At 35.1% G+C, this 15,079-nt stretch overlaps 1 protein-coding gene across 1 annotated transcript; it reads left to right on the forward strand.

Annotated features, from left to right (window-relative positions):
• Positions 1 to 6,792: 6,792 nt before the first annotated feature.
• Positions 6,793 to 8,066, forward strand: LOC140979653 (uncharacterized). Its single transcript, XM_073445158.1, has 2 exons — positions 6,793 to 6,835; positions 7,449 to 8,066. The coding sequence occupies exon 2, from the start codon at positions 7,455 to 7,457 to the stop codon at positions 8,034 to 8,036; it is 582 nt and encodes a 193-aa protein (XP_073301259.1). The 5' UTR covers positions 6,793 to 6,835; positions 7,449 to 7,454; the 3' UTR covers positions 8,037 to 8,066.
• The last annotated feature ends 7,013 nt before the right edge of the window (positions 8,067 to 15,079 follow it).

Genomic DNA, 15,079 nt, shown 5'->3' on the forward strand with positions numbered 1-15,079 from the left:
GCCTTCATGGACCTAATGAACAGAGTATTCAAACCATTCCTGGATCATTTCATAGTAGTATTTATTGATGAAATCCTCCTGTATTTCCCCAATGAGAGAGATCATGAATAGCACCTCCGCCTTGCACTGCAAACCCTAAGAGAAAAGGAGCTCTATGCTAAGTTCAAGAAATGTTAATTCTAGCTAAAGATTGTATCCTTTTAATAACATTTGATCTATGAAGCAGGTGTATCATTGGATCCAAAGAAAGTGGAGGCAATTACAGATTTGGCCGAAACCTAAGAACGCCACCGATATCAGGAGCTTTCTTGGATTGGCAGGTTATTACAGGAAGTTTGTCGAAGATTTCTCCTCAATAGCCGTGCCACTGACAAAATTCACATCTAAGAATTCCAAGTTCATATGGGATGAAAATTGTGAGAAAATTTTTCAGATATTGAAAGAAAAGCTCGACTCCATACCAATTTTAATCTTGCCCACGGAGGATAAGGAACTCACCATTTGCAGTGACACATCCAAGGAAGGTATGGGATGCGTACTCATGAAAAAAGGGTGATTGCCTATGCATCAAGGCAGTTGAAACCGCACAAGCAGAACTACCCTACGCGTGATCTTGAACTAGTGGCGGTCATCTTTGCCTTAAAAATTTGGAGGCACTACCTCTAAGGTGCCAAAGAACAAGCTGAAATAGGAAAGTATCAAGATCACCAGATCAACGACAAAGAAGTCCTATATATGAAAGGGCGGTTGTGTGTACCTGACAGCGATAACCTCCGCCAAGAAATAATGACGGAAGCATACAAGTCAAAGTTTTCAGTTCATCCAGGGGGTACAAAAATGTACAGAGACCTTAAGAAGAATTTTTGGTGGAACTGAATGAAAAGAGATGTGGCAGAATTTGTCTCTAAGTACCAAGTATATCAGTAGGTCAAAGCAGAGCACCTGTGACCTGGAGGATTACTGCAGCCTTTACCAATCCCTGAGTAGAAATGAGAGCATATTTTCATGGACTTTATGGTGAAATTACCAAAGTCAAGGCAAGGTAATGATGGGATATGGGTAATCGTAAATAGAGTCATGAAATCTGCACACTTCATGCCCGTCTGTATGAATTATAACCGCGACAAGTTGGCTATGCTGTATATGGACAACATTGTGCGGCTGCAAGAGGTGCCAATGAGTATTATGTCTGACAGAGATCCGAGATTCGTTTCACGTTTTTGGAAAAGCTTCTAAGAGGCCATGGGAACAAAAGTTACTCTTAGTATGACCTATCACCCTCAGACCAATGGTCAAACCGAGAGAACAATTCAAACTCTAGAAGATATGCTGCGAGCATGCGCCCTAGAATTCAGTGACAATTTGGGCACTCGTTTACCCTTAATTGAGTTTGCATATAATAATAACTGTCACAGCAGCATTGGGATGGCCCCATACGAAGCTCTATATGGAAGAAAATGTCGGTCACCCTTGTAATGGGATGAAGTGGGAGAAAAAACTGTGGTAGGACCTGAACTCGCACAGATAATAGTGGACAAGGTTACAGTCGTTCGAGAAAAACTCAAAGCAGCTCAAGACCGACAAAAGAGCTTTGCGGATCTGAAAATAGGGCTGTGGAATTAAACGTTGGCGAAAAAGGCTACGTGAAAGTCTTGCCTATGAAAGTTGTTGTCCAATTCAGTAAAGCTGGAAAACTAAACCCTCGATATTTGGGACCCTTCGAAATCTTGGAAATGGTGGGCATGCTGGCATACTGATTGGCACTGCCACCGAACATGTCGAGAATCCACAATGTGTTTCACGTGTCCCGACTAAAGAAATACATCCCGGACCCAAGCCACGTGTTGGAAGTAAAACCGCTCATGATCAAAGATAACTTGGGAGAAGATCTGAAGTACGAAGAAATTCCCATGAGAATCTTGGACACCAAAGACCAAGTGCTAAGATGATGAATCATTCCTTACGTCAAGGTACAATGGTCTAACTACACAAAAAGAGAGGCCACATGGGAGTTAGAAAAAAGGATGAGGATTCAATACCCGTACCTCTTCATAGACCAAGGCAACCCAAGTTTCGAAAATGAAAATTTCTATGAGGAGAGAAGGATGTAAAAACCACGATTTGTAGAACTCGTGATAGTATTTTGTAATTTAAAATGGTACTAAGTTATTCAAGATTTTTGTTATTTATCTCATTATTTTATTTAAGATTTTAAAGTTTATCTAAAGTTATGTGCGATAATTATATCGTGTGTACAATATATATGGAGCTCGAAATTTAAGATGATATTGTATATATATTTTGAACTTGGGATAAATAAATAGACCATGATCCAAGAAATTAATAAAGAGATATTAGATATAAGCAAGTAAATTTTTGAGACATAAATTCGAATTTGGGAAGAAAAAGTCAGGCCCCGAGATCGAGACATGGAACATCTGGCATTGTTAATAATCACATGACTATTAACAACAACCCTCGTAGTAATCAAATATCCAAAATCAGTCTTTTTCATAAATCATATCAATGTATTTACAAAATTTGAACGAAATACGGAAGCAAAAAAAAATGAAATAACATGACTGCAGTCTCGTTACGAATTTTCATCTTTACCATCCCCATAAATATTCTTCTTCTTCCTCAATTTTTTCTTTATTCTTATCTGAGAGGAGGAAGTAAGGCGTGAGTATTTGGATAAATACTCAGCAAGTAGGGGCCGATCGATCATAGTTGATAACAAATGCATATATAAATATATATATTGTATATCATTCGAATACATATAACATGTTCAAATCATATCATATTAAATCAAACAAATGGCACTGAAAAGCATCTTATTTTACATGGCAAACTGATCAGTTCCCTAAGTTATATCCTCTAAGAGAGCGAGATCATAGTATCAATTATTATATCCCACCGTATCAGAGCCAAATCAAATGTCGGAAGTCCTGACCATTTCAAATGTGAATCATAATTGTGCTTTCAAAAATATTTTTCTCAAACATGCTTTCAATATAATTTAGCAAATTGAAAGAATAACATATGCCGATCGAATTTAAAGGAACATACATAATTTATTTTTGTACAACGTGGACACACTTATAAAGAACAAGTATGTCAATATATATATCAAATAGTACACTTATGAAATGCAAGTGTACATAAAAGTATAGCAAAAACTCACTTACAGTTTGTAAATCTTTAAGACTGCGACAAGGAAGGCTGCTCGATTATTGCTTCGAAAACAGCTGCCGGAAGGCTTCGAATTTGGACATAAATTAGCTCGAACTGGACAGTAACTTGGAACAGAAAATTGACAGCAACTTAGATTGGATATAGCTCCAAGATGTTGCTGAAATATTGTTGCTAAGGGGCTCGAAAATTTGCTGCAGATGCTTCCAAAGTTGGACAGCTTTTGTGCTTGCTTTGTGGTGTGAGTTCTCTATCTTTGGCCATTATTTATAGGCCAATATGAACAAATGAAAGGTGCAGCCTTTACTACTCATTAAAGGCCGTTAATGTCCATTGAATTTACTGTTACAACTCACTTTTAACAGCTGTCACTACAAGAAAAATCGGTTTTAACAACACATCAAAGACAACGGTTTTTATTAAAACCGTTGTCTTTTTACTTTTAACAACGGTTTTAACATTGTGATTAAAAGTATTCTTTATAAAACTCTGGATAATAACATGTTTAATAAATTAAAATGTTTACTATTGCAAAAGAAATATGGGGAAAATGACCCAATTAAGTGATAGAACGATCAAACCAAAGAAAATAACTTCAAGGTTTCAATCCAAATGTTTGTTAATGTTAAGAAGAAACCCGGTGAGACACTAAATGAATTAGATGAATGCTTTAGTAGCATTGTTATTGATCTTGCCACTCTTGACAAAATATATTCTAACCGTGAACTTGCTTTGAAAATGAAAGCTTTTCCCAGAGAATGAGACGTAAAGACAGTAGCTATTAGAGAGTCCAAGGACCAAGGACCTCGGTAACCTAGAATCACTCTTGGATATAATTTTAAGGTTAAGGTTGTAGGTAATAGTAAGATTATCTATGACAAAGTAATAATTAAAGATATATTTTTAGTGAAAATTTATGCTATAATTTGAAATTATCCAATTATGTGATAATGAATATTCTGTTGAATTTCACAGTCACTTGCACTGTCAAATCTTCTAATGGTGATATTAAGTTAACTAAACTAAGATAATAAAACACTAATAAAGTTAGTTGAAATGATGATCAACATGTTGTTCGTACATGCTTTCTGCCATACATGGTAATAAAATTTGGCTATGACATAATAGATTAAATCACTTAAACTTCAAGTTTATTTCTAGTTTAAATAAGCAAGATTTGATTTCTGAACTGCCAAAAATCACTACAAAAAAAGGCTAAAGACAACGGTGAAAAAGCGTTGTCGTAGGTCTTGTAAAACCGTTGTTAAAGGCATTGTGGTTAAAGGGTACGCTCGAAGACAACGGTTTTTACCGTTTTCGTAGCTACAATTTGCGACGGTTTTTTGAAAAACCATCACTAAAATTAGCGACGGTGTTCATGCAAAACCGTCTCTAATTAGCGACGGTTTAGTAAATAGTCGCTAAAATTAGCGACAATTTTTTATAAAGTTCGTCGCTAATTTTAGCGACGGTTTTGCATGATTTTCGTAGCTAATTTTTTCAGTAAAATAAAAAAATTTACTTTTAATAATTTATTATATATATAAAAAAAACTTACAATCTTACTATGCTAACAATATTCTTGAACTTAACTAAAACTTAAAAATTTATCAAAAATTAAATCAAAAAAATTTACCCTAAATCGAAACTAAAATCGTGTAAGAGAGAAAAATTTTAAGTGTTGTGAAGTGATGTGGAGGAAAATGAACCGAAAATTCGGATATTTATAGACAATATCTTAGCGACAGTTAAAAAAACACCGTCGCTTGTACAAAACCGTCGCTATTAGCGACGGTTGTTTATCAAACCGTCGCTAATTTAAAATTTGCGACAGTTTTACTTTAAACTGTCGTTATACATAGCGACGGTTGTGCATAACTGTCGCTAAATTTAGCGACGGTTTTACTTAAACCGTCGCAATTTTTAAATTAGCAACAGTTTAATATTAACAACAAATTTTATAATAAAAAAATTTGAAAAAACCGTTGTCTTTTACCATATAAAACAATAAAAAAAACAACGTTTTACAAAAACCGTTGTCGTAGAACAAAAAATCCAGCTGAAAGACAACGGTTTAAACAAACTGTTGTCTTTGACCCTTTACAAAACACTTATAGACAACGGTTTTTAAAAACCGTTGTCGTAGCCCAAAAAAACACGCTCATAGACAACGGTTTTTAAAAACCATTGTAGACATATCAAAGACAACGGTTTTAAAGAAACTGTTGTCTATGAGCAGATTTTTTAGGCTACGACAACGGTTTTTGTGGAAACCGTTGTAAAAAGTAAAAACACAACGGTTTTAATAAAAACCATTGTCTTTGATGTGTTGTTGAATGTGTATTTTCTTGTAGTGAATCAATTTTACCAAATATAAGATTCACACCGCATGCCATCTTGGTAAATAAGTAAGATCAACTTTCTAAAATAAATTGTATAACTCTTCAACCAATTTCTTGGATTTACTGCACATGAATCACTTTGCTCCTGTATCAGTGAACAGCTTTGGGGGAATGGGTTATACTATGGTGATTGTAGATTATTATTCTAAGGTTACTTGGATAATATTATTGCCTTCCAAATACCGTACTACTGTCCAGTTGGTCAAGATTTTAAAACGTCTTCAAAATTAGAAATTCATTGTGAATATAGGATAAGGAGTTATGGGAGCACTGAATTTACAAACAAAACTTTCCCATCCTATCTAGATAACCAATGAATCAAGCATGAGTTCTCTGTTACTAGGTCACCACAACATATGGTGTTGCCGGGAGAAGGAACCACCCTTTGAAAGAAGACAATTATAACTGATTTTTGTACATCTCAAAGATTTTGGGACGAAACAGTTAATACAACTTGCTACATTCATAACAAATCAATTATACAACTTGATCAATCCAACTTGTCCTCTCCTCATCCTTCGCCTACAAACTTTATGATGACTGCGAAGGAAAGTCACTACAAAAAAACGGAGAGATTACGACGGTTGTAGGAAAAACCGTCGCAATTATAGCGACGGGTTTAGAACTACCGTCGCTACAGTAGCGACAGTTTTTAATAAAACCGTCGCTTACAAAAATAAGCGACGGTTTATCAGAACCCGTTGCTATTGTAGCGACAGTTTATCATTCCCGTCGCTATTTCAGCGACGGGTTATGTCAAACCGTTGCTAATATTGCGAAGGCTTGAACCAACCCGTCGCCATATTAGGCGACGGGTTTTATGACCGGCGCCTTTGGCGACGTTTATATTTAAGCCCGTCGCCATATTAGGCGACGGTTTTTTTACCCGTCGCAATATACGGCGACGGGTCTTGTTCACCGTCGCTAGTAGCGACGGGTATAAAAACACGTCGCTACTAGCGATGGCTTGCATAAACCGTCGCCGATCTAGATCGGCGACGGTGTATCAAAACTCGTCGCAATGAGCGACGGTTTAAATTAAAACTGTCGCTAATGGCGACGGTTTATGAAAAAAACCGTCGCTATGGTTCTTTATATACCGAGGTTCGCGAACATTTTCTTCATCGATTTTCGTCTTTCTTCTCTGGTATTAGCGAGACTATATAATTTCGTAGATTCGCTCGTCGGTGTGTGATCTTCCAACGTTACGTGGATCTGCAAATCTTCGCGCACATCAGGTTTTTAAAGCGTTTTCTTTACAAGATATGAAATTTTAATTTTCACGTAGTAGTTTATTTATGAATTTTAACGTAGTATTTGATTTATGAAATTTAGCGTAATAGATTATTTATTTTGTAAATAATGCATGATTTTTTTCATATTTAAAAACTTGTAGGCTTCAATGGATAACACAGATAGAAGTTGGATGTATCGTAGGTTGGAAAATGGGTTCTTGAGTAGTGAATTTTGTGTTGGTGTTGAGACATTTGTGTCATTTGCACTAAGTCATCCTGAGTGTTTATTGGATGGGAAATTACGATGTCCATGCAACCGTAAGANCATATATATATATATATATGTTTCTCATCTCATTATTTATAAATGTTAATGTTTTACAATTAATGAGCTTATATGTTAATGTTTTACAATTAATGAGTTTATTTTAGCGAGCACGACATGGCAGAGATCCAACGTCATGGGAGCTATACGTTCACACACATCGGCATGACGATGGATCGTTCGTTGACACGCGATCACGCCTGCTTCACGTAAGTTTATGAAATATCATTATTCACATTAACGTTTACATTAAGAATAATCGATATGATTCATTTTTTATCAACATCACAGGAGGAGATGGAGCGCTACATGGCGGAGTCGATGACCCCTGTAGATGATGGATCAGAGCATGCTGTTCCCAGCCCGCGGTCGGTGAACAGCATGTTCAAGAGTGTGGTTGGGGGGAAGAAGAAGGGGAGGATGTACGGGTGTGGGTCGATGGCCAGCACCTTATATCCAGATGAGATGGCTCCGGGTAGACGTGGTGGGTCATCGGGTGTCAGTCAGTCGTCTCAGTCCCAGCAGATGGCAGACATGCGACAGACTCTAGATTCATCGTTACGCCGTAACGATGAACTTTACGAGAGGATGCAGGCAACAGAGGCGGAGAACGCCATGCTGAGAGATCGCATGGTGTCACTAGAAGAGCAGGTCCGAGTCTTAGTTGCAGGCATGTCACAGGGAGCTACTGCGCATACATCAGGCCGCACGCTGCTTGGACCAGGCACTTCTCACAGGGGTCGATCACGTGGCGCATCAGTTGCTTCTTCATCTCGTACCCACAGATTATCACAAAGTTATGTTCCTCCGACGCAGGGGTACGAGGATGGAGATGACGACGATGACGAGACCCAGTCACCTGAGGATAGTTTTTTTTGATTTTTTTTACGACATTTGTACCAAACACTTTCATTAACATTTGTGGATTAGTAATATGATTACATTTCTCAAATTTTGTTATTTTTTTTTCAATTGTACTGGACACAATATATTTTTATACATATTTAAGGGAAATTTTAAAAAAAAATAATAGAAAAAGGCGACGGTTTTTCTAAAACCGTCGCTTAATATCGCGACGGTTGTATATTACACCGTCGCTTAATATAGCGACGGCTACGTCAAATTCCGTCGCTAGAGCGACGATTTTTATATAACCGTCGCTTAGTATAGCGACGGTATTGTGATAAACACCGTCGCTAATATAAGCGACGGTTAAACTAAACCGTCGTTACATTAGCGACTGTTTAACAAACCGTTACTAACATAGCGACGGTGTTGTTCGACAAAACCGTCGCTACATTGTAACGGTTATTGAGAAACCGTCGCTGAGAGAAGGCGACGCGACCTCCGGTTACGGATCACTAAACCGTCGCTACAACCGTCGCCTAACCCTTTAAGCGACGGTTTTAGCGACGGTCGCCGGTTTTTTTTTTTGTAGTGAGTGTCAGAGAAATGGTTGATCTGCAGCATGTATATCCAAAGGAAACTCATGAGCATATCTCTCCTACACTTCCGACCGGTGGGGAAATTGTGATTCTGACCGCTCCTCTCATCTATGCACCCCAACCAGACTCTCTTCAATTGATTTTGGGTGGTTTTTCTTCACGAATTAATGATGGTAATCTTATCAAACTTCCTTCATAAGATACTCCAGTTAAAAGCTTCTATCTCAAATGCAAGATGTTTCAAAGTCAGTCAATTATGTGGAAATCAAGCAGTTTTCCAACATCGTTGCATTTGACAATTTAAAATCTTGAGTCCTCCAATATCTTCTCTCTATGGAGATGGTTTTCACGTTGTTGAACACCGATCAAATCACAATGAAGAATAAACACGTCATTTTTAACTTCTAACTTTCTGTGCAAAATACCAGATCTAAAACTTATATGGATTCGAGAGTTGATCATATTCACTCTACCCTTGGCATCCAGCTGCAAGAAACTATGATTATATATAGCATGATAATGTCAAAAAAAGGAAAGATTACAAAAATCTTGAAGAGAAGAAGAGAGGCGGATAATCCTATGTTTGAAGAAGACGAGAGAGTCGAGGATGAAAAGAGAAAGAGACAAAATGAGGAACCAAGAAGAAAACGAGGAGGTGGGAGTAGCAGCAGTTCAAGTAATAAGAGATGGTTTATAATTGTAGGTGTAATATGTTTTAAATTTTCTATATAATTGTAACAATTATGTCATTTCGTTAACTAAATGAAATACATCATTCTCTGATCTATGTTTTATGTTTAAAATGCTTCAAATTTATAAAATGTGTTTAGTCTGTCACCTTAGTTTTGTCAACATCAAAAGGAAAAAAAAATTAGTTTGAAAATACCCTCAGTTTTGGTGATAACAAACAACGTAACATTGAGTTGTTTCAAAGTTTAGCTATTATTTGTGTGTATTTATAAGTTTCTAGCTGGACACTATGAAGTCAAGCCAAACATTGTTTTCTTCAAGATTCAAGTTGAACTTTACTGGTCTAAATATCGTATGGTCAGGCTACACTTCTCTCTGTTTTAGTTCAAGCTGCTTTAAAACTCTAACCAGACCGCATTAGAAGCTCAAGCTGCGGATTGATTTCTAGCTGGTAATGCTCACACAATCAAGTCTATCCATTTTCATATCCGCTCAACTTTATAAAGTACTTTTTACCGATCAATGCACATTATCCGACATCTCCAGTTGGCAATGAAAATCCTCTAATTTCATAACGATTGCTTTTGTCAGTCATCTAGAATCAACTTTTCTAAATATAAGGTCTAAACATCGGTTTACCTATCAAACATGGTTTTAAAAATAAGAACAATAGTTTCAAATTGATAGACGCTAAATAATTTTGAAGACTTTTGAAACATAAACCTCAAAATTAAAAGTCATCTTTTTTTATATCAACAAGGTACTATACGATATTTATTTAACTTTTGTGTGTTATACCCAGGATATACTTTTTTTATATGGCTGAAAATTAGGTAGTTACAACCTGGTCTGTTGTTAAAATTCATCATCCTGATAATCAGACTTATTTTTTTATTACCTAGAGGTTACTAGATGATGTGGTGAGGGGTCTCACATGTTACGTGTACATGTGTGTATATATAGGAATAATAGATTTTTTTTATCTAATAACTTGTTGTTTTTTTGGTTTTGGTCAAATAACTTCTCAATTTTTTTTTTGTTATTGTACATTAACTTCTGAATTATGGTTATTTTGGTCGATCAACCAACAGAATGTTTAGTTTTTCTTCGAAATACGCTGACTAGACGATGACTAAAGATTACTCCGCAAAAAAATTATAGAATTATTGATTTTGGATGAAAATTACTTTATTTGGAAGCAACTTAACATAAAAAAAAATCAAACAAATAAAAAAAAATCAATGATTGTAACACCAAAATGTGCTTTAATTTACTCATCATCTAATCAGTGTTTTCACGCAAAAAATTAATATACCTGTGATAGATGGATCAAAATAACCAAAATTCAAAAAACACTATATCAAGATCAAATATTGAGAAGACGAAAAAAAAAGACAAGTTATTGTACCAAAAAAATATATTTTCCCATATACAAATGGACTGCTTGTCACGCCCCGAAACTCGGGATTTGACACCGGCGTTGTTTAACAATCACACAATTGAAACAATCAGCCTCGTAGCATAGTATAAACCGAAAACCAGTTTATTATTCATAACTCCTCAAAAAAACAGCTGTCTTTACAACTGAAATAAAATAAATTCGCGGAAACGTCTAATCTAAAATTTTAAATTTCTAAAATTAAAAAAAATAATCATGTCTACTAATCACCATCCCCAAAACTGTTCTGATTCTTCTTCTTCTACCTGCTCTTCGGATTTATCTGGGAAAGGTTGTAAGGGGTGAGTATTTTGGGAATACTCAGTAAATGGGGGAATTATCGAACACCACATAACAAATTCCATATTTTCGAAAATAACATATATTAATAGCATGCTTTTCACAATTTTAACACTGCAATTTTTCACCTTTCATGGTTTACTGACGTCAGTCCCTAAGTTTTAATCCTCTAAGGGGGCGAGGCCGTAAAACAGTTCTATCCCACTGTTAAGGGCCATATGTTGGAATTCCACCCATTTTCAGGGAATCCTCACAGTGTTCTCACAAAACGTAACAAGATTTAAAAAAAACGTAGACGGTGTTCGACCGCATTTTTTTCTTTAAAAGAAAAACACATAACCCAAAAATTTAAAACTTTAAAAAAATTTGCCCACTTACCTTAAATTCTTGATGCAAAAATTACGTGAATAATTAGGGTTGCTTGCACAGGAATTTCGAAAATTCCTCTTCAACGGCTGGACGGCGGCAGCGCTTCGCTGTGCTCGAAAATTCCTATGGAGACTAGAGGAGAATTTTCGAAAATTTGCTGTATTCTAAGGTGTGATTTTCGAAAACTAGGGCCCTTCTATTTATAGGAGTTGGCTGCTATCGTGATAGTGCGTTTGAACTGTGAATCAAATCTAAAATCTTGATATATCCGTGATCTAGGTAGATATCCGAAATCTCCTTCTTTTTTTTCCACCTAATTTTCGAAAATCTCATGGTGTATATTGTTAGATTTCGAATTCTAGGGATTTTATTATCTCTTATTTGATCTTTTATCCCGGTATCTCAATATCAACCTAAATCTTAGACATTTATCTGCTTATTTTCAAAATTCCTTCTTTAATTCCTTAGATTGAGATAAATTTATTCCTACCAAAATTTCAAGTTTAAAAATAGATGATATTATCTTAATCTCGAGCTTTATAATTCTGTACACGATAAAATTATCTACACAATTATCTACTCAACTTAGATAACCTTAAAACAAATCTTATATTCTGAATGATTTAAATATTAATATCCAAGATTACACCATCAAATTATTAACCTGATATTAAACTGATATGATCACGATATTACAAAATCCCGAGTTTTACACTGTTGACTTTGAAGGTGAGTGCAAATTACATAGTTGACATGTGCCTCGATTTGATTGATAAAGCCTATTTTTTAGCTTCATTGCTGACTTTTTTGTTATAATGAAGATGACAATATGTCCAAGAAATTTCAGTACATATATATATATATATATATATATGAAGATGACAATATGTCCAAGAAATTTCAGTGAAGTGTTTGTTATTATATATAAAGTCAACTGATTTATGTATCCAAGATTTGATATGTGCGGGTGAGATATTGGTCAACTCGAGATTGTCTTATTTTTGTGTGTCAATTGTCATTGACTAATACCAACCAAAAAGAACTCCATCTACACCTATCTTTTCTTTCTTTCGGCATAAAGGAAAGTTTTCAAGTCTTTTTGGACACATATATTCAAGTCATATCACTTTTCCAAGAAAACCCACTTTCACAATAATGCATGTTATATTACATCTGTTAGAAATAGGTCAATCTTTTGATTTTATTTAAAAAAAAAAAACTCCAAAATATATAATGGGAAGTTCTTTCTATTAAATGAAATTAAAATACTGGAGGATTAGGCTAAAATCTCCGAACAATAAGCTATTGTAAATAAGGCAATCTTAATATGTCTAAATTCACATGAGATGTTGAATTTCAGCATATAAAAAGTTTTGAATAAAAATTTAAAAAATGAGGAAATAAGTCAGATAAAGTGGTATGACTTATGCGGAAAATCGGCAGCAGGCCAATTTGTATGTAAGTGGTCTGCTTCCACTATTGCTAACGATGAATTAATTGTGCTTTATATCACAAATTAAATTTAGGTTTAGGTTCATGGTCTTGTTGAAAAATCGCCTCTCTACCATTACGGTGGTGGTGACGGTGGTGGTGGTGGAGAATATTTAAAAAAAATAACTTTCATTTGATTGTCATTTAAAAATATAACATTCGTAGTTGGACCGATTCTTTTACTTCATCAGTTTTGTAAATTACCAAAGAAAAAGATCACATATTAATTACTTCACAGGTTACGTTGACTGCCGAAGTAAATGTTTTCTTCCACTTTGCCACAATTTTGAATTTGTTGAATTATATTTATTTTATTCCTTCACCATTTATTTGTAGTATAGAAGTATTATGAAATAGGTTACTTCAACATAATTTTAAATTAATGAAGTAATTGTTTATTACAACCGCACAAATTTAATAAGTTTATGAAGTAGTGACTTCGACATAATTTTAAATTAATGAAGTAATTGTTCATTTTTTTTAAATACTTCACAAAAATTGAACAAATATATGAAGTACCACAAATTCTACTACTAAAATGAATTAGAATAATTAAATCATTCAATCAAAATATGATATAGGTACTAGCCATCCAAAATCATACCAAATCATTCAAATGTGTCAACTACAAACTTATCAAAAGACATGTTTGGGAGATCGGGCTTATCGGGCTTGTAGTACAGTGGTCTCACCTCGTCAGATTAGCTGGCTCCCCTCCTCGGGTTCGATCCCCCCTCCTCGCGTGTGTTGTAATAAAAAAAAAAAGAGAAAAGACATGTTTGGCACCCACAAATTTAACACAAGTTAATCCACAAGTACGATCCATAAATTTAACAATATATATGACCAGTTAAGCACACAAGCAGGAGTAGATGAATTCACTTCGTTCACTTCTTACTTCATCATAACGGGCTTGATTGTAATACCGGTTCTTTGTTGAAATATGAAAGATATATTTTTACTAAGAACACTCAACAAGACATAACATGTCAAGAAAATTGGAAATTGCAACCAATTTTGTGAGGTAAGACTATATAGATTCAAATTTTTTTTTTTTTGGACATTGCAACCAATTCTATCACAGTGTGAAAATACATAAACTACCGCTAAGTTTTCCACTAAGTACGAAAATTGTGTGAACTACTGCCACAAGAAAAAATTGATGAAGGTGTACAAATATCAGAAGACAGTGAGAACCCAAGGAAAGATGTTTCACTTACGGACACCAAGTGATAATCGTTGTTTATGTTTCCACTTGTATTAAAAAAAGGCACATCAAACCATCAACTGAAGCAGAAACAAGTTTGCTTTGATTACCGGGAACAAAGTGATCAACATAAAGTGGAGTAAGCAGTGAAGAAAGATATTCCAACAGGAGATATATACATTTGATTCATGTGACAAGGAGTATGCATGATCGAGATTTAGACCTTGATCTATCCAAAACAGACACAGTTTAGAATAGTTTTACCAGTTGTTTTGTTTTGAAACGGACACTAATTGCGAGCATATCAACATGAGATCTACTGCAAAACCACAGTTTCCACAAGAAGGATAAAAGGGAAAACATAAGGATTAGTTAAAAGTAATTAGTAAACAATGAAAATGATCCGAACAAAGGCCAATCAGTACTCCAACAAGAAAACATCAAGAAACAAGTATATATCTTGCACCAACATACATGAAACCGAAATATTCGGGAGAAGTAGCATGATGCGAAACATGAAATATCACACCGAAACAACTGAGATTATACACAATAAATATGAAGAATCAATAATCACACAATTGACTTCTAAAAAGTAAAAAAAAAAAAGTATCGACATATTCCTCAACGGTGATGCTTAATTAAATCCCGATAACGCTCAAAAGTGGCAAACCCCTCTAGCTCTTCTTGTTCTTCTTCAGTTTTAATCAAGGCCTCAAGATCGATCGTCTGGAACTGGTATCACGAATAAAGTCGAGAAGGGAACGTCCATCAAATCTGTAAAGAGGATAATGCAAGTGCCATCAATAAGCAAAGTAAACTAATCACCAGTAAATTTCCTCACTTCAAATATTTTCCTCAATTCCCCCATTTGAAATGCACTTAAGAAAAGTAAAAATACATGCATGTCAATTAAAATATCTTGCTTCCTGTTACAAGGTATCATGATATATGGAAAAGTGATTACCTCAAATTTAACGAC

Source organism: Primulina huaijiensis, chromosome 6 (genome assembly GCF_012295235.1).
Source record: "Primulina huaijiensis isolate GDHJ02 chromosome 6, ASM1229523v2, whole genome shotgun sequence".
Classification (NCBI taxonomy): domain Eukaryota; kingdom Viridiplantae; phylum Streptophyta; class Magnoliopsida; order Lamiales; family Gesneriaceae; genus Primulina; species Primulina huaijiensis.

Excerpts from the sequence above, each read along its gene's own strand:
- LOC140979653 (XM_073445158.1), top strand. The coding sequence starts at position 7,455 with ATGGAGCGCTACATGGCGGAGTCGATGACCCCTGTAGATGATGGATCA.